Source organism: Pleuronectes platessa, chromosome 3 (assembly GCF_947347685.1).
Source record: "Pleuronectes platessa chromosome 3, fPlePla1.1, whole genome shotgun sequence".
Lineage (NCBI taxonomy): Eukaryota > Metazoa > Chordata > Actinopteri > Pleuronectiformes > Pleuronectidae > Pleuronectes > Pleuronectes platessa.
In genome coordinates, this window is record NC_070628.1 from 4,813,055 (window position 1) to 4,836,365 (window position 23,311).

Consider the following 23,311-nt stretch of genomic DNA (forward strand, 5'->3'; position numbering starts at 1 on the left):
TTCAAAGTAACAGAGTGAACATACTCATCAGGAAGTCCAGAACGACCATGTCCATGAAGTCCAGCAGCCTGGAGCCCTGGTCGTAGGGTGGAGTCGTCTTCACCTTGGAGCAGTAGTCGGATTCTGTCTCCCACCTGAAAACAGACGGGTTTCCATTCACCTTCAATGATCAGACGCCTCTGTGGGTTTCTGCTGCTCGTGTTTGAGAAAATATGTTTTTCATATTTTCATCACTTTTTTACGTGGCAATATAAATGAAGGTGTCATTGATAAGGACGGATTTAACCCAGAACAAGCAAGAAGGTGAAAACACGAAACTGGTGCAAGAATAAAATGCTTAGATTGAGAGAAAATCGTTTTAATCATAAATTGAAGAAATTGATGATTTATGACATAAATTTACTTATTTATATACAAACCTGAAGATAACAGACTTAACCGAGGCTTTGATGTTTTCATTTCCAGTTTTACCTCTGTCTGACTCTTATGTCAAAGAAATCCAAAGCTGCTGAAGAAAATACATTTCTATGTTTTCCTTAAGAACAGCAACTGAGCCAGTATCTCAAAAATGTATGAGGCATCGATCAGTGATGATTTATTAATATCAGCAGCTGTATGTGTAACCTCCAGTGAAAAACCAGGTCCAGCAACCTCTTTATTGTTCTGGTGCTTTGTGAATAATATTGGAGGCAAACTGAGGAGATATTGATACAGAACATAGAACCACCACTAACGTTGCCAGCTTGCTGCGGCTGTACGAGCGCCTCCAGGGGGATCTCCAGCTCCTCCTGGTGGCCAGGGACAGGTCAGGGAGCAGCACGGCCAGGGAGGCCTCCAGGGCCGTGGGGCGGCCGCACACTGCATGCTCTGTGGAACAGTAGTACGAGCACTGGCCATAGAAGCACACACTGCCCACTAGGGGGAGCCAGAAGAGCATAGGAGGAGGAGAGGAGGAGAGAAGGAGAGAGGGAGGAGAGGAGGAGAGGAGGAGAGAGGTAGAGAGGGAGGAGAGGAGGAGAGAGGTAGAGAGGGAGGAGAGGAGGAGGAGTGGAGGAGAGGACGACAGGAGGACAGGAGGACAGGAGGAGAGGAGAGGAGAGGAGGAAAGGGGGAGAGGAGGAGGGCGGATTGGAGAGGAGGAGAGGAGGAGAGGAGGAGAGGAGGAGAGGAGGAGAGGATGAGAGGATGAGAGGAGGAGAGGTAGAAACAGGAGAGGAGGGAAGAGGAAAGAAGGAGAGGAGGAGAGAAGGAGAGGAGGAAAGGAGAGGAGGAGAGGTAGAAACAGGAGAGGAGGGAAGAGGAAAGAAGGAGAGAAGGAGAGGTGGAAAGGAGAGGAGGAGAAGAGGAAGAGAGGAGGAGAGGAGGAGAGCAGGAGAGGAGGAGAGGAGGAGAGGAGGAAACAGGAAAGGAGGAAACAGGAGAGGAGGAAAGAGGAGAGAAGAAGAGGAGGGTGACAGAAGAGAAATTGGGAGATTGTTACATTGAAAATTTGAAAATGGAGGTGTGGGTGTGTTTGTAGGTGTGTGTGTGTCTGTATGTGTGTGTGTGTGTGTGTGTGTGTGTGTGTGTGTGTGTGTGTGTGTGTGTGTGTGTGTGTGTGTCTGTATGTGTGTGTGTGTGTGTGTTGTGTGTGTGTGTGTTACCAGGGGAGGTAAAGAAGGTCCGGGCCAGCTTGCGGTCGGTGGTGATCTCCTTTATCTCTTTAACCACGTCCAGCAGTCGCCCGACCACAGGAGGCACTCGCCTGAAACCCAAAATCCTGCAGAGGAGGGGGGGGGGGGGGGGGGGAGTTAACCCAATGCAGAGTTAAATAACATGTATTCTTCTCCTCGCTGCCATCTTCCTCCTCCATCTTGTGCTTCTTGGATGAACCCGGTTTCTCTGACTCACCTGTCGAGGTGAAAAGCAGCGATTTCTGCATTGTGCCTCTCGAGGTCCGAGAAGTAGAAGAGGTTGAGGTTGGTTTCATCCTCTCTCTCCTGCCTGCCGGCGAGAGGTCGAGTCAAACAGAAGGGTTAACTTCACATCTCTGACAAACCCCTCAGTCGAGTGGTTTTCATTCTGCACCAATCTTCTCACACACATTTCAGTTTGTGAATTACCCGACACTTTCCTTCCCAGTATTCCCTTGAAAACACATTTCCCAGTTTGTGTTAAAGCTCAAAAATCTCCCTCCTTGCCTCAATCTTCAGGTTCCAGTCTCAATCTACTTTAAAGAATTTGATATTGATTTCATGTCTGTGTTGGATTTTCACTCTGCGACTCACTTCATGGGTTTGATCAGAGCTCGTCCATAGTTGGGAAATGACATCACCAGCTTCAGCTGCGTCCCTCCAGACTTCTGCACTGCACAACAGGACTGAGGGGGTTACCATAGCTACAGAGCTCACAGCACATGCACACACACACATGCACACACACACACACACACATCAAGGGGAAGCTGAAGAGACCTTTCAGTTTGTGCGTCACAGTGAAGACAGTGCACAGCTCGATCCGACTCCACTGAGTCTATGTTTGTCTCTTTTTCTATATTCGGTGTCCAGACACTTTGGATTCACTCAGAGTTACAGATGTTACAGATGTTACAGATGTTTCTCAGCCTCACTGCTGGATGTGACTCAGTAAATACATGTAGAAGGATTAATCTTTAATGTGTTTACATCCATTTTATATATGTGACTTCTTTTAAATCCATTTTTATAGACTTGCTTCAATCTGATGTGTTTTTTTTACTGTTTTTATTGATTTCTTTTCCTCTTTTGTTTGATTTGTTCATTTATTTTTATTGTCAAATTAATGCTTTTATGTACAAGTTACTGTTATTTCACGTGACATAGCTTTATATATATATATTCATTTAGTTTGAACACTTCCTTGTTTCCTTGTCTTGCTGCCTCCTGCTGATTGTTATTTCTCTTCCAATTACTTTTCTGGCTTTGCTGTCAAACTTTGCAAACTCTGCTTTTAGTGTTAAATAAATAAAAAGTATTACATCATTATTATATATTGTTTGCCAAAGATTTTAATACATTTTTTTGCCTTCTTTTCTTTTCTCTTTTTCTCTTTTCTGAGATTTATCCACAAAGTTTTGACAAACATTTCTATTATGTGCACTATTCCCAAAATGTTAAAAATGTTCTTATCAACTTATTATTGTGATTCTTTCGAGTTTATTCTGAAAAAGTCTGATTGAATTGAAGCGGAATCGAAACCAAAAGTACGGAGACAAAAGTCTCATCTATTTCTTTTTCTTTTTTGTGTTTCCGAGCTGTGATGTTGAAATCCGGAAATGATGAGCACAGACAGAATCTGAGGCTTTGTGGCTTCAAACCAATCAAAAGTTTGTCAAGGTCGAGTGAAGATTGAACCGCGTCAGCCTCACGACTCAAACTAAAAACTCTCCCGGCTCATATTCACGCTGCGAGTTCGACTTCTGAAAGAGGAAATTAGAAATTCCTCAGCTATGCATGTTGACCTGGAGAGAAAACCGGATCTACAGGATGTTTCTGTCTCTTTTTAGGAAGTAAATAAACACATTTGAAAGTACCAATCTAAAGGTTAATGTATTTTATTCTACCAACATTATTACATCTGTGGGGGAGGTTATGTTTCCACCTCTGTCCGTTTGTTGGTTTGTCTGCAAGATCACAGAAAAGCAACTGAATGGATTCCCATGAAATTTGATTGAAGGTTGGAGGAGGCGGGGTTTAAGACCGAGTTGGCTTCACTTTTGTGGAGCAACTATGTAGTCCATCTTTATATACATATATTTATAAAGCCTAGGGTCAGTACCCAGAGCATTTCGCCGTAGATGATGGTTGAAATCTAGATCCACTGGTAAATCGACTTTTAAACCAATTTACCATTTTCAAGCCAGTTCCTTGTTCTAACCACTAAACCTTAAATTGTCCATTTGACCATCATCTCCATCACAAACCAAAATGTCCTCACAGCAACATCACTGTCAGAGGTTACACATCCATTGATCCATTATCTGGAAGCTGCTCGTCCTTCTGAGGGTCGCTGCCGACACTGGACTAAAGTTCCCCCGTAGAGAAACGTGCACGGAGATGTTCAAGTATTCCTGTCCATCCTCTGCTGAGTCTCCTCAAAGCTTCACAGCAGCTTTCATGTCAGGGGAACTTCAAAGTGAGTCTGCATATGAAAGTCGAACCTTAAACCTGACGAGTCAAAACCATCACAATCATTCTCCTCCTGCCCTCGCCCTCCCCGAAGCCCCGCCCACCCTCCTTTTCAAGTCGCCCTCCGTCTCTGATCGTCTACTTCAAAAGAACCCTGCCTGTGTGGGCCTGACACCTCGGCTGTCACTCACCAGGTGTGACACAGGCTCCGTGCCCTGCTCGGACCAAACTGACCAAACTGATGGAGCTGAACAAACACAAGAACAAGAACAAGCTGCACAGACGAGGACTGAGTGGAGATGAAGGTGGGAGGCCGCGGAGTCAGACCTGCACTGACGATGCGGTGCGTGGCGAGCTGCTGCGTCAGAGCCGCCATGTTGGGGTCACGATGAGGGTAGAGCTGCCAGCGGGAGATACCCAGGTGGAAGCGCAGCCAGGGGGGGTGGCTGTCACTGCTGCTGTTCCACCGAACCTCCTCGTAGGTCTGCTGACTGCCACTGGTCCTGCAGAGAGAGAGAGAGAAAGAGAGAGAGAGAGAGAGAGAGAGAGAGAGAGAGAGAGAGAGAGAGAGAGAGAGAGGGAGGGAGGGAGGGAGAAAGGAAGAGAGGGAGAGAGAGAGAGGAAGAGGGGGGGGGGGAAGAGAGAGAGAGAGAGAGAGAGAGAGGGAGGGAGAGAGGGAGAGATGGAGAGAGGGAGAGAGGGAGAGAAGGAGGGAGAGAGGGAGGGAGAGAGAGAGAGAGAGAGAGAGAGAGAGAGAGAGAGGGGAGAGAGGGAGAGAGGGAGAGAGAGAGAGAGGGAGAGAGGGAGAGAGGGAGAGAGAGAGGGAGAGGGAGAGGGAGACGGGATGGAGGGAGAGAGGGAGAGGGAGAGAGGGAGAGAGGGAGAGAGGGAGGGAGAGAGGGAGAGAGGGAGAGGGAGAGAGGGAGAGAGGGAGAGAGAGAGAGGAAGAGGGGGGGGGGAGAGAGCGAGAGAGAGAGAGAGAGAGGGAGGGAGAGAGGGAGAGATGGAGAGAGGGAGAGAAGGAGGGAGAGAGGGAGGGAGAGAGAGAGAGAGAGAGAGGGAGAGAGGGACTCTGGTCAGAACTAGAAATACCGACCTTCAGTCATGTGCCTTTGATTTTAATCAATTCATCTTTCAATCTCAGTGAAGGTTTGTAAGAACCACAAAGGAATTCCCTGAAGGCTTCTTGAGATGACATGTTCACAAGAATGTGATTGAGGGACAGATTGAGGGACAGATGGAGGGACAGATTGAGGGACAGATGGAGGGACAGATTGAGGGACAGATTGAGGGACAGATTGAGGGACAGATTGAGGGACAGACTGAGGGACAGACTGAGGGACAGATTGAGGGACAGATTGAGGGACAGATTGAGGGACAGATTGAGGGACAGATTGAGGCACAGACTGAGGGACAGATTGAGGGACAGATTGAGGGACAGATTGAGGGACAGATTGAGGGACAGACTGAGGGACAGACTGAGGGACAGATTGAGGGACAGATTGAGGGACAGATTGAGGGACAGATTGAGGGACAGATTGACGGACAGATTGAGGGACGGATTGAGGGACAGATTGAGGGACAGGCGTACTGATGAAACATAATTTCTCATCGCCTCACTGATGCTGACACAGAAGCATAAAAATCTATTTTAAAGATAAACATTCTGATGGCACATTTTTTATAATATTTTGTACAACAAATAATAATTTAATTGCGATTATTATTTTATTTAATTTCTTTATCGTTTAATTCATTTGTCTAAATCCAATAAATCAATCTTTCTGTAAATGTGCCCACGTCTTTTAATATCCAGTTAGTGGCAATCAAAACAGACACTGAAGAAGTTCCTCTGTGACCAGGATCAGTGGTTTCTAGGATGTTTGGATAATAAAAAGAAATGATGCCAGAGGAGAAATCTCATGCACACACAGTTCTTTTTAGACACTGACCACATCTGTGAGCTCTCCACTGCAGTCTTGACCTTTGGCTTCACTCTCAGCAGCCAGTCGTCCTCGGGGACAGCCGGCCCGGGCGTGGCGTACAGGGGATGGTCAAACAGCGCCTCCAGTTTGGACGTCCCAGACTCCAAAGGTTCATGATGACCCCGGCTGCCAGCCACTTCAACTGGAGCAGGAGCCGTTCCCACACGACCTTTGACCTCCTCACTGGCATCTCCATCGGAGGAGTCTCTCCGGGTGGTGTCAGCTGGTGGGTCAGCGAGACCACTGGTCCCTGTGGGGGTGTAGCTGCTGCGTGCCAGGCTCCTCAGGATGTTGGGTGACGGGGGGGAGTCGCACGGCGGTTGGTAAATGGACAGAGAGGCGAGCCCCAGGAGGAGGTGGAGGAGAACCGTGATGAAGGCCAAGGACACACACATTGTCCGAGAGCGGCGGCGCAAACACCACATCATCCTGCTGAGAGGGGAGGTCAGGGGAGGTGAGCGCATGAAGGGAAGAGGAGAGAGGAAGATAAAAAGTTGGAGTAAAAACATCGAGAGAGAGAGAGGCCGTGGCCTTGATAATGAAAGAAAACATTCAGGAAGCTCTCAGCACTTATTTAAAAGTCGAGTCGCTCTCATTCTCCTGTGGATTTTCGAAGTCTAGGGAAAAACACCAGAAAAAAAGCAAACTCACAACTCGTCTTCCTTCCTCTTCAGAGTGCTTCCCTTCTGCTTCCCAGTGGAATGAAACTCTGCCCAGTGTCCCCACAGCCTTCACCCGGGTGTTTGAACCGCTCTGTGGGTCGGCCACCGAGCTCAGGGCTGGAGAGCAGCCAGGTCACAGTGATCTGGACACGGATCAATATGTTTCCCACAGTCGCTCTCTTTCTGCCAACTGATCTGAGGGTTGAGGGTTTGTCGTCGCCAGGCTTTTAAACTTGAACTCGCCTCCGGCGATTGGACAAGCGTGTTTGTTGATCCAGGATTTGAGAAGGAATAATTAGACACTTATACATGAAGTTCTGGAAATTGAACATTTATTGTAAAATAAAGAAATACTTACAGAGAGTCTCTGGGGTTCTGCCGGACACGTCACCAGGTTCACTGGATCATGTCGAGAAGATTCCCCGTTCAATCCTAAGTCCACAGTATATATAATCAGACACAAGGTGGGCACAGAGGCGGTTCTTTTTCTTTGAGGGAATTCATCTGGCCAGTTATTGGCCAGATGTATACTGTTTCCTCAAAGTGCAGTTTTTTGCAAGCACATCACTTTCAACTGACCAGGTGTCCCACTACTGTGGCCTTGGCAAACAGGGAGCTTGCTACAGTGGAGAGACCCAGCAGATTAAACATTTCAGGAGGATTTCATACCTTTTTCTCACCATGTTTCATGAAGCACCTCATTGTATTAGTTCTGGCACGTCCTCTCTCTTTTCTGAGCATCCGTGCTTTCATTATTTCAAATCTCAAGATGAATTTCCATCACACACTTTTCTCTGAATTGTATTTTGGGTCAGATTGACATTCAGATTGACACCTGCTCTTTCTGTGGTCGTGCTCTGGGCCTGACCCTGCGTCTGAGTCAAAAAGATTATACATCATTCTAAATATAAGAAACAGTTGTAGCATTATTGATTATATGGATTATACAGTTAATATTTGTTCACAGGATATAGGTAAAATATAATCACAAGATACAGAGAAACATAGATATCTCAACAGGTTAGAATCTCCAGGGAGAGGGGGGGGGGGGGGGGGGGGGGGGCTCATTTGGTGTTGAAAGAACAGAAGAGGAATCTCAATGTGTCTTGTCATTTCCATTAGAGCCTCGTCTCTGGGGAGAATTAGGAGAACCTCAAGGAACTCTGGGGATGAGGAGGCTCTCACAGCTGGATTTAGAGAGGAGGTCACTGGAGGAACCGTTTGAAAGTTAAAAAAGCTTCCTTGAGGAAACTGACCTGGGTTCCTGAGGGATCTTCTTGTGGAGTTTGGTTTACTGGACCATACAGACCGAAGTAACCTCAGAGTTCAGGCTGTTTGAAGCTCATCAGATCTGACTGGTCTCTCATCTGGTGGAAGGTTGGCCCCAAAACAAACCCATTCAATTTTGGATCCAAGATTTTTTTCTGCCAAATCTAAAATGTCTTTATAAACCTATATAAAGGAACAGGGATTTCATTTTGAGGGACAAAGATGATAATTGCATTATACTACACTTTACAATACAAATAATAATAATAATAATAATCTGTATCATGTTGTTGGAGTGTACTCGTGGAGTGCACGATCATGAAAAAACTACAAATACAAATATCCTGGTACCTGAAGTGGAAGAATGGGACATGGAGTAAAAGAGAAATGTTTACTCGAAGAGGAAGGTGCAGGTTTTAATTTTCCTCTCTTTAAAACTGGGAGATAAATGGAGATTTTTGAAATTTTCCCACAGAATAATTAATCTGTAATACTTAGATTACTAATATCTGTGAGTGTGAACAATCTAATGCAGCTGGATTGTATGTAAGGAGCCTGTCGGCCTGTTGGTGTAGTGCTCTACTCAGTGCTACTCATTCTATTTGGCATTAAATCCGCAGCGTGTGTGAAGCCGTGAGAAAACAAATCCACTACCACCACCTGCTCCTGTTGGAAACTCCGTCAGGCTCCATCTCCTGCGGCCTGAATCACAGCCGGTGAGTTGTGAGTCGTGAGTCAGAGGATCTGATGAAGCCGGCTTTTAATAACCAGGCGCTGGGCGAGACACATGTTTCACATTCTGAGTGTGAGTTTGCACTGAGACTTTGAGTCAGGCCTCCCGCCGCCTCCCGCAGGACACACACGTCCTGTGAAGTGCGGCTCTTCAAGGTCTGTGTGTGCGTTTTGTACGTGTTGTGTAAAGTTGTTCACACAGGTGAGAGAGGTTAACAAAAACACGTGTGTTGAACCTGTGGGACTGTTAATGTGACGCAAAGACAATCAGCTTTCCTGAAGAAACTGAAATGTCCCACACATGCATATGATCTGATGAGATGAAACAGATCTACTGTGAGCTCTCTCATTGGGTCAGGTGCTCAGGTTCATGTGTTATTTATCAGCACTTATAAAACATGCACGTTGCTGGTGGAGCAGAAGAAACGTGGTTTTCGTGGACATTATGAAATCCACAGTGGGACTGAGTCTTGCTGGAGGGTTAAACAAGATTAAATCCCTGCATGAGGGAGCTGTGATTATTATCTGTGGGGATTAGCTTCTATCGACAAGTGACTAAAGAGAGTGAACAAGTGGAGGAGGACTCAGGGCTCAGTGGATCTGAGGAGGGGACTTTCCAGAGAGCTTTAAATCAAGGACCAGGATCGTTACACTTGTTACCGACATTTAAAAGCGTAAGAATCAAACATTGCCACAACTGTCTCATTCAAAGACAAGAAGTGCAATGAATCCTGGGATATGTTGGGCTGAGAAGGATCCAGACAGTAAAAACAGTAACTACAATAAATACATTAAATAAAGGCATATTAGCCTGAGATCAAACAACGCAGCAGTTTAGGTAAAGTACGTTAACTTAAGACATTTCTGAGATTTCACTTCATAGATCACAGGGTTATGAATTAGTCCTGATTCGTGCCTCGATGTAGTTTTCTGGGGTCAATGAGGGATTTCCACTGCGATGATTTGCTTTATGCCGACGATGCAGCTTTGACTTGTTTAATTAAAAAGGATTGAGAGCTTGATGTTATTGGTCTTTATGTTTTTATTTGACCGTGGACGCAGCCTGGCTCGGCCTTGCAGCCGGAGGAGCTGGTTCATAATTCTTCGAGGTGGTCGTTCTGTTAAAAGATGAAATTAGTTTTTTCTCGACTTTCTGAATGTTGTGTTGACGATCTCTTCAGTCGTCAGTGACACAGATCGAATCAGACAAACATCTCTCAGCTCCATGTCTTCTGGGCCTTTTCCTCCTTTTATAAGCGTCTCAGTTTTTGTCTCATGCACTCGTTCTGTCTCTGCCTCTCACTGATGCATTATAAACAAACCGTCTTAGACTTCCTCCAAACACAATGTTCTCCTTTCATCTCCTCCGCCTCCTTCTTCTCGCTCTAGTTTCCCCAGCACACTCGAGCTTCCTCTTTCACTTCAGTCTGGAGACGATCGAATGCGGCGCACACTCATCAATATTGAATAGTGGTTCTCATTTCTCAATTAAATAAAGAGCCGTTGTCCTCTGCTGTCCCCTGTCGTCCTCCGTCTCTGACTGGTGGCCGCCCGATACGCCCCCCGTCTCGCTCCACCTCCCTCTGACTCCCTGTGTCCTTGAGCCACTGATGAAATCTGTGAATCTTCATCCTGTGAATTTTGAGACGTCTCCCTCTTCTTTACCAGCCATCGAATCCAGAGAGCTGTCAGTCACCTTTTCCAACCACCTACAGGTTCTTTTCATTTTCTTTTACCTCCTGTACACACACACACACACACACACACACACACACACACACACACGCACACACACACACTCCACTTGCATCACAGGAGGTGAGGAGGTTGCTAAGATACAGACTCACATGGTGAGAGCACACAGTCGAGTTTAAACTTCAACTAATCACCACAACCACAGCGCCTGTAGAAACATGAGCAAGGTCCTGTTTACTGATTCAACTGTTTTATTATCATCTCTGTGTCTTTATCCATTTAAAAAATGTACCATGCTTACATTGTCTTTAAAGTTTAATGAGGTATTTTATTTATTTGGATTTATTTGGTGGGACTGAGAATAGTCAGTATTAAGAGCATCTGTTATCATTGGACAAATCTGTACTGAGTAGGTAACATCGTTTTTTTGTGGCCAAAGCCGACTTCCACTTGTGATATCGATATATGACCAAGAAATGTAATTACAGATAACTGTACATTTAAAAAAAAAACACAAATGCAGACAAATATATAGAGCTTGAATTAAGAAAGTATACATGTTTCTAGATAAAATGTAAACTCTTCCCTGCTTTGTTTAATCTGTAATCAACGTTTTGAAGAATAATCAAGTACAAGTGCAGTGTCTGTCTGGAATGGGCTGTTTGATTGGTTTAGTGAATCCAAACCCTGCAGCTACAGAGCACTGGTCACCTCTTTATTCCAACTTATTGATATCAAGCGTATCACTCGTCCAAATCACAACAAATTCAACCTGACAAGTGCAAAGTGGATAGATTTCTGGATTTGGAGATAGATTCCAACTCCTACCTCTGAGACTTCTCCGACACGAACACCAGTCACGACCTCCTCAGCGGCCACAGCTGCAAAGCCTGCGTTTAATTCAATTCAGTTCAAGCTGATATCACAAATTATCTCGAGGCACTTTGCATAAGTTCGAGACCTTGAAAGAAGAAGAAGAAACTTCGGGAACCAGACTTGGTGTGGGCGTGTCTCAGCCTTGAAAAGTTCTTGTTACGATTCATCTTGGCTGCCTCCTCATCATGAATCAAACCCAGTAGAAGCTCCCAGCTCTTCCACTATCACCCTGTGGCAGACCCCAGCTTCAGGCCCTGGATCCCAGCCTCGTGACTCCCGTCACCGCTCTGCACTGATCCCCACCTTCGTCCACAGCATCATCATCTCCATCACGTAACCCCCCCCCCCCCCCCCCCCCCTTGTCTGTGTCTGCAGCTGGAACCAGTGGATCAGGAGCCTGACTCGACACTGGGATAACGAGGCTCCTTCCTGTGCACAGGGGGGGGGGGGGTCAGGACTCAGGAGTGAGCCGACCAGCAGCGTCTTTAGTGCCTCTGCGGCTCTTTGTATGAATTTTTAACAGCGCTGAGGAGTCCCAGCGAGAGGGGGGAGATATATATAAAGAGCGTCTGGGGTGAATAATGAATGAGATGCATCACAGGGTGGAACCATGTTTACTGACACTAAACCCACTGGATTAATCAGAGAGGCGCCGGGATAACTGCAGAATGAGCCGACTGCGTTTACGTGAAATGGTCCAACCGGGGGAATCTGATTGAAAAGCATCAGTGGATTACATTAGCAGGAGGACGAGAAACTCTGGATGCATGGGTCCAATTCAATTCAGCCATTAAAAGAGAGGATGTAAAATGGCGGGATGGAGAAATGCCAAAGATGAACATGGAAGTGACAGATCGAGTCCTGGTAAAGAGATCTCAAATGGGTCATTACCATAGACTCTGTATGGGGTGGTATATTCCTCCATGTTAGTAGATGGGACATAGACCGAAGTAAAAAGTCAAAGAGCATGTTTCATAAATGACTCTCAAAGATTTCTGTTATTTTGGGTGGTTCATATCACACTGATGCTCAAGTGTTTATCTTTACGGGAAAGTTGGATTTTAATTAGTTATTTGATTGGGGGGGGGGGCATGATTGACAGCTGAGACTGAAAAGCAATCTCTACGTCTCTTAACGAGATCTGGATTCATTCTCACTCTCAGAGTCATTGAGCTACGAACTTTCTCAAGAACTTAACTAATAGTGGTTGTTTGTTTTTTACTCTGAATTGTTTTTAGAAACGTTTCCTTTTCCCTTCTGGCCAATTTCTTAAAAACAAAACAGATGACAATTCATATTGCTCAGCAGCTCTGGATTCGAGGCTTGATCTCTGTTATTAAATGTGAGATTCACCACATTCAGAATATGTGTATGTGTATGATTGCTAATAGTTTGCTAATTAGGTGAAAAACCACATTCAGTTCCCTGCATGAACTAGACACAGAGCCAGAGAGCAGACTGACCTGATCTGGGGTCAGTGTGTTTGTGGATTCAAATGTCCAGGATGAAGTTGCCAGATTTAGCTCATCTGTCAACAATGGAAAATGACTTTGAACCTCAAGTAAAGCTGATGAGTCTCTTTCTTTTATCATTTTATCTTTAATTAAATCAATGTTAAACTAAATCTTGCAAAAAGTGTTTAATTTAATTGAAGATAAAACTCCTGCATGGACAGAAGTTGCCTCTTACCTGTTGTAAGTGCGGCTAGAAGCTGATTTTATATCCCTGCTCATACAGACTGATATTCACTGATGCCGAGCAGCACTCTAAGTGATTTGTATGAACTCGCTCAGTGACACCTCAGAACAGTTTGGATCCTGGTGTCAATCACAAACTCTGCTGAGACGTTTGAGAAAATCTGACACTTTGAGCAACTTCCTTTCCAAAATATTTCAACTGCCTTTAGAGGGAAGTTATATTTTAACTCTTTAATTCATCATCTCTTCAACACGACTTCCTCCAGGTTCTCAGGGAAAAACCTGTCTCAGGCAAGTTCCCATCATTCTTTGTGACAAGTCCCTGAAACTCCATCGTTTACCCTTTTTTCTTTTTGAGTTATTTTTGGAGCCGTCCTCCTCTGTGGATTTCTTAGTTTTATAAAGTATTTGTAAAAAAGCAGTTACTGGCATATGACTCCTCCGTGTGACTCACGTACTTTTTACACTTTTTTCCAAACCCAGCCAACTACTTTAAACTAATGTGTAATTTGACTCTTGGCAATGGAGGAGCAGTCACTAACGATTCTGTAACTGCATTAGCTGTTATGACAAACAAATGATTTGCCTTATTCACGTTCTAATTTGGTCTCTACTTACAAGAAATCCCCTCTGAAGCTATTATCTCCACCACAGGCGTCGTAAAAATTACAATTTGCTTCTGATAAATCTGCACGAAGATGTTCCGCCAGAAATGAAATAAAAATGTTGCGAAGAACACAGGCGACAATCTAAGTTCCTATTTCATCACATTTCAGACTTTTATTGTACAATCAGGTCAGTTCACACATAATGGTCCGTTGTGCTGGATCATTATCACACTGGCATCACCATGAAAACAATCACATTGCTCGTATCACTCGGCGCGGTGATATTGTTCTGGATTATTACAAACAGCTTTACAGGGAGAAAAGGTGGACCGGGTCTGGTGTGGTTCGGCTCGGAGCCGTTCAGTTGTAAGAAGATGCCTCTGGTCTTTAAAAAGAAGTTTGTCAAGTCGCATCAAACTATGTACACATAAAAAATATTAAGAATTTTATTAAAAGACTTGCACGGCTTGAGAGAGAGAGAGCAAGAGAGAGAGAGAGAGAGAGAGACGAGTGCAAACGGACAGTTTACTGTTGCTCAAAACTGCTGAGGGAGGTGAACATGAAGTGTTACTTCAAAAAACTGTGTGTGTCCAGCACACACCAACATATAAACGCACACACACACACACGCTCCCTGAAGAGGAATGAGGGTAAAGGACTTTGGAGACCCTGGCTGTATTGTTTGTAAAAGTTGAACTTGCACACGCACACACAAATGTTTAGAACCACGGAAAGGAAAAGAAAAAAAAAGTGACAGACAAGGCAGGAAGCTGTGTTAATGCCAAAGTGACGGCTGCTCTCAGACATTCCCTTTCAAGTATCAAGTATTGTCCCTGCCAACAACCTGGGCGAGATCTTGAAGTGGTGGTTTATTATCTGCCAGAGTGGCTGGTAGTGTGGACAAACTGCCCTGCCACAACACAAATGTTAACCAGCATCTGGTTGGTAGCTGGTGTTTATTCCTAGCCCAGTAAGCCACGGCACAGGGAAGGGGGGGGGGGGGGGGGTGCTACGAGCACTTCCACACGCACACGGCCAGGCTCCCTCCGAAGAACATGTAGAGCAGGCTCTTCACCTCGTGGGTGACCTCGAAGCCGAAGCCTTCCCCGATCACCACGTGCCACGAGCTGCCGAACTTCTTGTCCAAAGACTCCTTGATCATCTTCGCTGCACTCTGGAGAAGACGCACAACAGATGAAGTTGTGGTGAATCAAGCCTGAGGTTACCATAGAAAAGTCATGACAATGCTACCAGATAAGCATCGAATACACAACACACACTCACCTCATTGTTGGTGGCGAACTTTTCACAGGCTGTGACACAAAGCTCCATGGTCTCCACCCTCATTTCTTCTGGCATGTCCGTGTGCTGAGAACCACACATTTTGTAAGGGTCTACATTTAGTTTTAAATATATTGTCCCTTTATGAATCTCTATATTCTATCACATGCACTATGGGCCAACGAGCATTCAACTAATCTGCTGACTTAAGATGTTTATAAAATTCCCTCTGGGACCAAAAATACAAGGTTAAAGCTAAATGTGTTTTTCTGAAAGCGGCAAAAACGAGTTCAACTCATCTTTCTTTAATTTAGCACATGACTAACATCCATCTTTCATATGAACAACCATGACTATGAACGCGTTTCAGAGGATCCAGGCTGATAACATGTGTGTAACTGCTCATATGTTTGATGTACTTATGATGTATTAATGTGGCTCAGAGACCAAGACTAGTTTCCCTTGAGGACAATATAGTTTACATTACATTAGTAAAAATGATGCTTCCTCAATCTGAGCTTTTTCAGATAAAGATGATACATGATGAACTGAGTTAAGATGTCATCATGCCAACAGGATATCATCGTATTGTCAATTAATTATTAATATTTTTATCAGATTACTAGAACTGGCAGGTTAGGTGACTCAGCCGGTTCATCACTTCTCAGTGACCCCCTGGAAATAACTTCTGTTGTGTTGTGGGGATTTGGTTGTGTTGTCATATTGACGAAGATGTTTTCTCCATTTGCAAGTTTTGTTAAATTGCAGTGAGTTGAGTCGTCTGGGCCAATGTACAATATCTGAAGCTTGATGGATGGAAGCAGAGAATGTCTGCATGTTGGTTTGTGTGTTTGATGACTGAAGAGTCTACACACAAGGTACTAGTTTGTGTCTCTGGGTAATTTTAGACAAACGCACAATTATAGCCATCCTATTAGCAATAAAACCAGATTCCACGGTGGTCGAGGGGCTGAATGCACTGCAAGTTAAAAACCACTTGCACCACACATGAAAACACAAAACAAGCTGCCAAAACCACACCAGAAAGAACACGTGTCATCAAATGGATGCTTCTGTTTTCTTAATTAGTTTCTTAATTTGCTGTGGTGTGTTTTGTAGAGTCTGATGTGCAGCACAGACTACTGTCGCCTGAGGAGAGGAACTGAAACAATGAAGGTGTCCTGTGTGTGTCTGCAGAACGAGCTGCTCCCATGTTGTGTCCCGTGTCCCCGTCCTACCCGGATGAGAGGGAAGCTGTGCAGTTTCTTGTAGTCCTCCTCCTTCTTCCCCTCGCCCGTCGCCGCCATCCCGACCCCTGCAAACACACAGGCCACACGTTAAACACACACAAGCTAACACACACACACACACACACACACACACACGTGAACCAGCTGTTTTAGGGGGACTTATTTCCTGAGTACACATCTGCAGCTGAGGCTAAGTTAGCTGACAACACTTAGCCGTTACTAAGTAACGGCTAGCTGCGGTGAGATGCTAACACAAGCGACTGACCTCAGACTCCCTCTGTAGACAAACGCGTCGTATTTAAACCACAGACACACAACAGACAGATGCTGGTGAGCCCCTAACCCGCTTTAAACTCAACCGGGCTCCATCACGTTACCAACCGTCACTAGCTTCACAGGTTCAGGGAGCTAGCTAACCCAGCTAGCTTGATAGCAAACAGACACCGGTCGGTGGTTTCTTCAACATTTCAAACACATGTTAACCCGTGAATCCACCGACGAGCTGCTACCAGAGGTTCGTCGGTGCTGGTGAGAGTTAGATACGGACGCAGAGGTACTTACGACAGTCAGGGCAAGATCAGATGTGGCAGCGGCAGTTCGTCCAGGCACTTCCGGTGTCAACAGAAACGGCTGCTAGGTGAAGGCAGCTTCCCTGGTGCCACACTGTTTAAAGTCCCCTCAGTCATTTCATTACACAGAACTTAATTTATGAACTTATTTGTTTGGTTTTCTTTGTGTGTTTGGATTAATTGTGTTGTTACCGACATCTGGTGAAAGTTTCATGTCAATAGCACCTTTAGAGATAGATTGATAGATAGATAGATAGATAGATAGATAGATAGATAGATAGATAGATAGATGAATACTTTATTAATCCCGTGGGAAATTCAGATCATCCAGTAGCTTGTACACTTAACACATCACTGACACACATACATAAATCACATAAATCACAAAAATCACTGAAGGAGAACAAATTTTGAGATACAGGAATGGAATGCAATGATGTGATTGTGTCAGTGTCCAGTAGGAAAGTGTTCTTGTGCTGCTGGAGTTGATAGTACAGTAAAATATTAAATGTTTATATATAAAAACAGCAGAAAAAAATATATATATAAATATCTAAATATATAAGAATATGTAGTGGTAAAGTCTGTGCATGGGGCTAGTATAGCCAGTAAAGGGATGGACAGTGGGTTGGTATATAATAATGAGATAGATGAGAAATATATATGGATATACTTATTTTACCGGCTGTATACAAATATTTATATATACATATCTGATAGAGATGATAGGAACAGAAAAGACAAATGAATTGAGGAGCCATCATAATCACTATCCATCATTTCAGAGTATACATGTAATATAATTTAACATCATATTTAAACTAGAATGCCACATTACTCTACAATCATATCATGGTGTGTAATGTGTAGATATTGTCAGTAATCTTATTTTATTACATTTTTTGTGTTTTATTGTGTATTTACTTGTTCTCTATTTCATCTTATCACATCATATAACACATTATATTATATTATATTATACTGCATTACATTGCATATTGCAATCTGACAGTGTTCACTGTTTTGCATCTTGCATTTCCCTTTTTATATCTTTTATCTATTATATATTTTTATGTAGATATGTTTATGTCTAAATAAATGTTACTTTGTATAAAATAAGAGTTAATAAGAAGTAAATAGGGAGTAAATATATATTTTATGTGTGTTGTATTTATTGTGTTTTTATGTTTTTATGTTTCTATGTTCATTGTATGCACCAATAACCAGAGCAAATTCCTTGTAGGTGTAAACTTACTTGGCAATAAATACTTTCTGATTCTGATTCTGATCTCATCTCCTATTATTGCAGGGTGGAGAAAATGTAACTGATGTTATATTATTATAATGTCAGTAATTATCTGTTTCACGTTGTTAACTCTTACAAATACAATTAATATATATATATGTATTAATTTCAATCAATCATCATAATTATCATGATACCATGTTATGTTATATGAACTTATGGTTTCTTATATTTGTATTTGTCTGTTTCGTTCTCTTATTTTTTTATTCTAACTATTTGTACTGAAATAACACGACTGTGGAACAGACTGTGTTTCCATCCTCTCACTGTCTCTGTCCCACATTCAGCTGGAAGCATATGGGTGGAATCCCCAGGTGGAGAGTCCTGACCCAGAATCGTCTACACACACACAGACACACAAATAAAGACCCACAAAGCTGTGAAAGTGAGTCCCAGATTGTGTGGCGGTTGCATAAACCTGGGTTGTGCTTTTAGAGCCTGAAACACCAGCTCATGAACATCTGGATTCATTTGGTGTCTGAAACAACGACTGTCCTCGGGATTAGAGAGGATTGTCAATCAATCCCTGGAGAGGCAGACAAACAGATCACAGACAGATCACAGACAGATCACATGATTCGTTTTTCTCCTTTATTCTGTCTGTCGCTCCTCGTCTTGATCACAAGTTCAGATCTGCCTCCTTTTCTCAGCAGTGTTTGTTTGGTTCAGATTAACTGTAAGAACTATCAACGACTATAGAGCCTCTGATCTGTCATGGAGACACTATTTTTAAGTGTTACTTTACCCCACAATACATGTTGTATTACATTGAACTAGTTTTCAATAGTATCCTATCTTATCTTACCTTGTCCAAAAGCAGTTAACTGTGAATCCATATAAACGGCTTATAAAGTCCCATTTATAGACAGTAGGCTATAAAAAGTTTTATTCAAATTATCTACCTTTAATTTAATCATCGTAGTTTATTGTGATTCTAGATACTAACCCTAACCCTTATATTATTGTCTTATAATTCTTCCAATTTTAAGAAAGAATAAAATCTATTTTAATCATCACTCGTCTAAAATATAAATGATGTTCATGATGTAGAGGAGAACAGAGGATTTCAAAATAAAGGAACGGAATAACTCCTGGATTAAATGTGTGCTTCATTTTAGTGTTTAATCATGTATTTTATAAGTGTTGGTTTGTATGATTGCACATAATGATAACTTCACTATCAGGTCACTGAACTGTGAACATGTATAGTTCAAGTATGTGTTATATTTCTCTACGCTCAACAATATGCTGGATTTTTTTTTTTTGTATTCAAACACTTCATCATTTAAATGAGCCGGAGCTCCTGCATGCCACTGTGTGCACTCGTCTCGGATCAAGTGTGAAACATCTCAGAAATACACTGAGAGCAGAGAGAGAGAGAGGGAACATTAAATACCCGGGTGAGACGCTGGCAGAGGAAAGTGCCAGAGGGCCGGGAGGCAGCTGAAATAAAAGTGTCAAAACACGAGTGGAGAAGGAGATGTGGTTGTTTTTCAAACAAGGTGGAGAGAATAAGATTGCAACAGGTGAAGAGAGAGGGATAAAAGAGAGGTGGAGGAGGTGGTGGTATAAATACCTGCAGGAAAGTTTTCACCGTGAGGGGAAAAGATGTTGTATAACCAAATTGTGGTTAAATGATGAGATGAGGCAAAGTGTTCAATAAAAACATCAACAAGCCGCCTCACTTACTGATGAGGAAAGTAGGGGAATAATGGAAGACAGGTTCTGAGGCAGCTCAAGGTGAATGATGAGGAGGATGTTTTCCGATTGCTCGAGTGGAGATGAGCTATCGGCGATGGAGCGATGCAGAGAGAATTCAATTCATCTGGAGTCACGAGGAGGGTTGAGACTCCAGCATCTCTGCAGCAGAGCACGTGGACCAAAATGGAGAAAGACGATGAACGGGGGGGGGGGGGGGGGGGGGTTGCTGTAAATTCAACATGTGAGTTGTCGTGTCGGTGCCGACGTGCGACAGAGAGCAGGGTCACACCAGGATTTTCCATAACGTCTGGAGAGAGGTAATTACTGTGTATCTATAATTCAGCAGCAGAGGAAGCAGATTGTGAGGGGGGGGGGGGGGACCCCATGTGACTCTGCTAACAAGCTGTGACAGAGATCAAATGAGACGGAGCAGAGTTTCATCATCATTAAAAAGCTGAGAGGGAAGAAATCTCTGAAAGATCGACACACTGACTTCATAATTAGCTCCTACCAGGAGTTATGTCTTCATTAGAAGTGATTGTGTGTTTACTGGTTTTGGATTGTTACACAGAAACCACTGCACAGATGTGGTGTGTGTCTGGAGCGGATCTGGATCAGGTGCTGGATTTAAAAACCGATCAGGAGTTGAGTCATGGTCCTTTGGTCATAACTGTGTGTGACGTGTGGCGGCCGGAGGGAAAGAGAGGAAGCTGACCGAAAGTGAGACCAGTAAAATGAAATGTAACCAGTGGGAGGCTACACATCAGATCCCAGTTCAGCCGAGGCCCAACGCCAGGAAATGTCGTGCGTGGGAAGATCAGTGGCCACGAATCAGAGCTTTGTTTAAATCTATGAGTAAACCATCATGTCTACATGAAGAGACGTGTTTCTCTGATGATGAATCGCCTCATCCTCTTACATATACACACACATACACACAAACACACACACACACAAACACATACACACACTCACACACACACCTAAACACAATCACACAAACACACAAAAAGCATAAACGCAGCTGATCTAATCTCATTTCAGCGAAACAAGATTTGTGTGTGTGTGTTTGTGTGTGTGTGTGTGTGTGTGTGTGTGTGTGTGTGTTAGGGTCATAAAGGGCAGTAGCTTGAGGACCAACACAAATAAACTGAGGTGTGTAAATATCTCTCACAATAAACTGTTCACAGCCAACTTATAAACACACACACACACAGACACACACACACACAATTATCGGCGACCTAGGGGTGACATCACATTATGGCGACTTGCTTTTTTTCTTATTGAGACCATGTAAACAGATAAAGGGAATCACACACACACACACACACACACACACACACACACACTGTAATTGAGCCACGAGGCTGGAAATGTTGTCACAACCATTTTTTATTATTTTATTCCATCTATTTCACAATATCATAGAAGATCCATGAAGATGCAAATAAGGACGAGTGCAACACTGTCACAGCCTTCAACGACCAAAAGCATGAGAGAGAGAGAAAGTGACAGAGAGAGAGAAAGTGACAGAGAGAGAGAAGGAGGAGAAAGAGAAGAAGAAGAAAACATTTAAACTTTTCGGGCATCAGAGCCCAGGCAGGCACTTTACAACTCAGTGTGTGGTGTTGTAATCGTACAGGCTGATGTCTGGAGGTAAAACTGACAGAATTTTAAGATTCAAACCCTCAACCCTCTCGAATCTCGATGCCTATGATGACCATTTTGAATTTGCATTGAACCAAAGCGAACGGACGATTAGGACTAATCTCAGAAATGGGAGATTTCAGCATCACAGTCTAGATAAATATATATTTTGCTGGATGAAGCTACACCAGATAATAACATCCTGGTGTGTTTGCTTCCAGCCTTTGTTCTCCCCCATGTTTTATTTAATTCTATACTGTATTACTGTCACAAATAAGACATATTATATTGTTATTAATGTTATTATTCAACAATAAATCAACGTTATGTAAAAGTGCCTTTAGATGCTTTTGAAATGTAAAATGTTTCCGTCACATACATTTCAACAGCTTCAGGATGAAGGAGGAGATGATTTGGGAATCAAATGCGTCACATGTGCTGTTTTAGAATCTATTTATTTATTTGGTTTGTGGGTTTTTCAGTTTGTCCGCCTGCTACTGTCTCTGTCCACACCGAGGTTAAATAAACACAAACACTTCATGCTGATCTTTTACACAGAGCTGGACGTACAGTACAAAATGGTCATCATAGAGTAAATCCTCTCGGTCGGTCATGTGTTCTGTGAGGATGTGATTTACCAACAGATATCTGTGTGCTTCAGAGAGCGGGGGGGGGGGGGGGGCTGTTCACGGACACCGACATTTCTACTTTGTTTCTGAGGTGACAGCAGATTTGACCCTGGTCATGCACATTAACTCACATTCCATCTGGATTACGTTCAAGGAAACATCACAAAGTCAGAGAAGCTGCTCCGAGGTCAGGCTGCATCCACACTGGTACCTTCTCCTTTTGAAACTCTCTCTATCAGTTATGCTGGACTCACACTTCTGCGTTGGACACGTCAACCGTAACCATAATTTACTTTGAAAGGGCTGATGGCGTCTTTCATCTGTTGCATTGTGGGTCCGTTGTGTTGCGTTGCTCTTGCTGCAGAGCTCAACTTATCATGTAGGTTCCAGCCAATGAAATCGTGTTCAAGCCAACACTCAAGCGCAGCCGCAAGCCAATCAAACAGATCGATAGTTGGACACTTGTTGATCCCGAGGGAAATTTAGGAAATTGGTGCTGGGAGGGTTTCGGGAGTTGTAACTGCAAACAGAGCAACACAACCCTGCAAACGTCAATATGAACGCAGAGGCAGCAGCTGTTGAACCTGGTGTGTGTTCATCTGGTTGTGGATTGTATTTCCCATGAGCTGCTCTTTATCACTGTATTGATAACTAGTTGTGTGTCTTGTTGTCGTTATGATGATCGTTATGCCATCAAGAATAGGTCACGCCCACAGCAAGGCATTAACACAACGCTTACATGTGAGTCGAGCATAAGAATCCCAGTCCACACATCACATGACCACTCGAGTACACTGGGCATGCTCCGTTTAGACCAGTTCATGCTACAACACAGTCCTGGTTTCTAGGTTTTCAGGTGAGTGGCAGTGAATCGTTTTTTTAAAAGTAGAAGGTTGTGTGGATGTAGCCTCGGTGTCCGGCCGGTGTGTGAGTTACACAACGAGTGTTAACTTCAGACGTCAATCAAAAGGTCGAGTGCTGCTTCGTTTTTAAGCTGCAAAAACAAAAAAGCTGTGACCTGACACTGCAGGAGTGTGAGTTGTGTGTTTGTGTGTGAAGCGACAGCAGACTGGCGCAGAGCAACATCAGCAGAGATACATTACACAATATACTGTACATTTATAAGACCACCGTTTTTACCAAGTCATGGTACGTAATATAGAAAACTTAAAAGAACACAGACGTTACTCGACAGGATCATATAGAGTCGAAACAAAAAGAACAAAACTCCTTTTTTTTCACTGTTACCATGATAG

At 43.6% G+C, this 23,311-nt stretch overlaps 2 protein-coding genes across 3 annotated transcripts in view; both read right to left on the reverse strand.

Moving 5' to 3' along the window:
- Positions 1-7,806, reverse strand: part of baiap2l2b (BAR/IMD domain containing adaptor protein 2 like 2b) — a 43,166-nt gene extending 35,360 nt beyond the window's left edge. Inside the window, exons 1-9 of one of the 2 annotated variants that reach the window (XM_053419796.1) lie at positions 7,151-7,806; positions 6,782-7,035; positions 6,098-6,562; positions 4,473-4,648; positions 2,268-2,346; positions 1,891-1,983; positions 1,644-1,759; positions 735-915; positions 25-134 (exon numbers count right to left, since the gene is read on the reverse strand). In XM_053419796.1, coding sequence (XP_053275771.1) covers positions 25-134; positions 735-915; positions 1,644-1,759; positions 1,891-1,983; positions 2,268-2,346; positions 4,473-4,648; positions 6,098-6,558 — 1,216 coding nt within the window. In that variant the 5' untranslated portion in view covers positions 6,559-6,562; positions 6,782-7,035; positions 7,151-7,806. Of the gene's footprint in view, positions 1-24; positions 135-734; positions 916-1,643; positions 1,760-1,890; positions 1,984-2,267; positions 2,347-4,472; positions 4,649-6,097; positions 6,563-6,781 lie in introns of both variants that reach the window. The other variant, XM_053419797.1, reaches the window with a different exon arrangement.
- Positions 7,807-13,815: 6,009 nt separating this feature from the next.
- Positions 13,816-16,832, reverse strand: LOC128436742 (dynein axonemal light chain 4). The gene is made up of 4 exons (XM_053418584.1): positions 16,762-16,832; positions 16,189-16,265; positions 14,954-15,037; positions 13,816-14,843 (listed from the first exon to the last, which is right to left on the reverse strand). Exons 2-4 carry the CDS (start codon positions 16,255-16,257, stop codon positions 14,679-14,681), a joined length of 318 nt encoding a protein of 105 aa, XP_053274559.1. The 5' UTR covers positions 16,258-16,265; positions 16,762-16,832; the 3' UTR covers positions 13,816-14,678.
- Between the last annotated feature and the right edge of the window lie 6,479 nt (positions 16,833-23,311).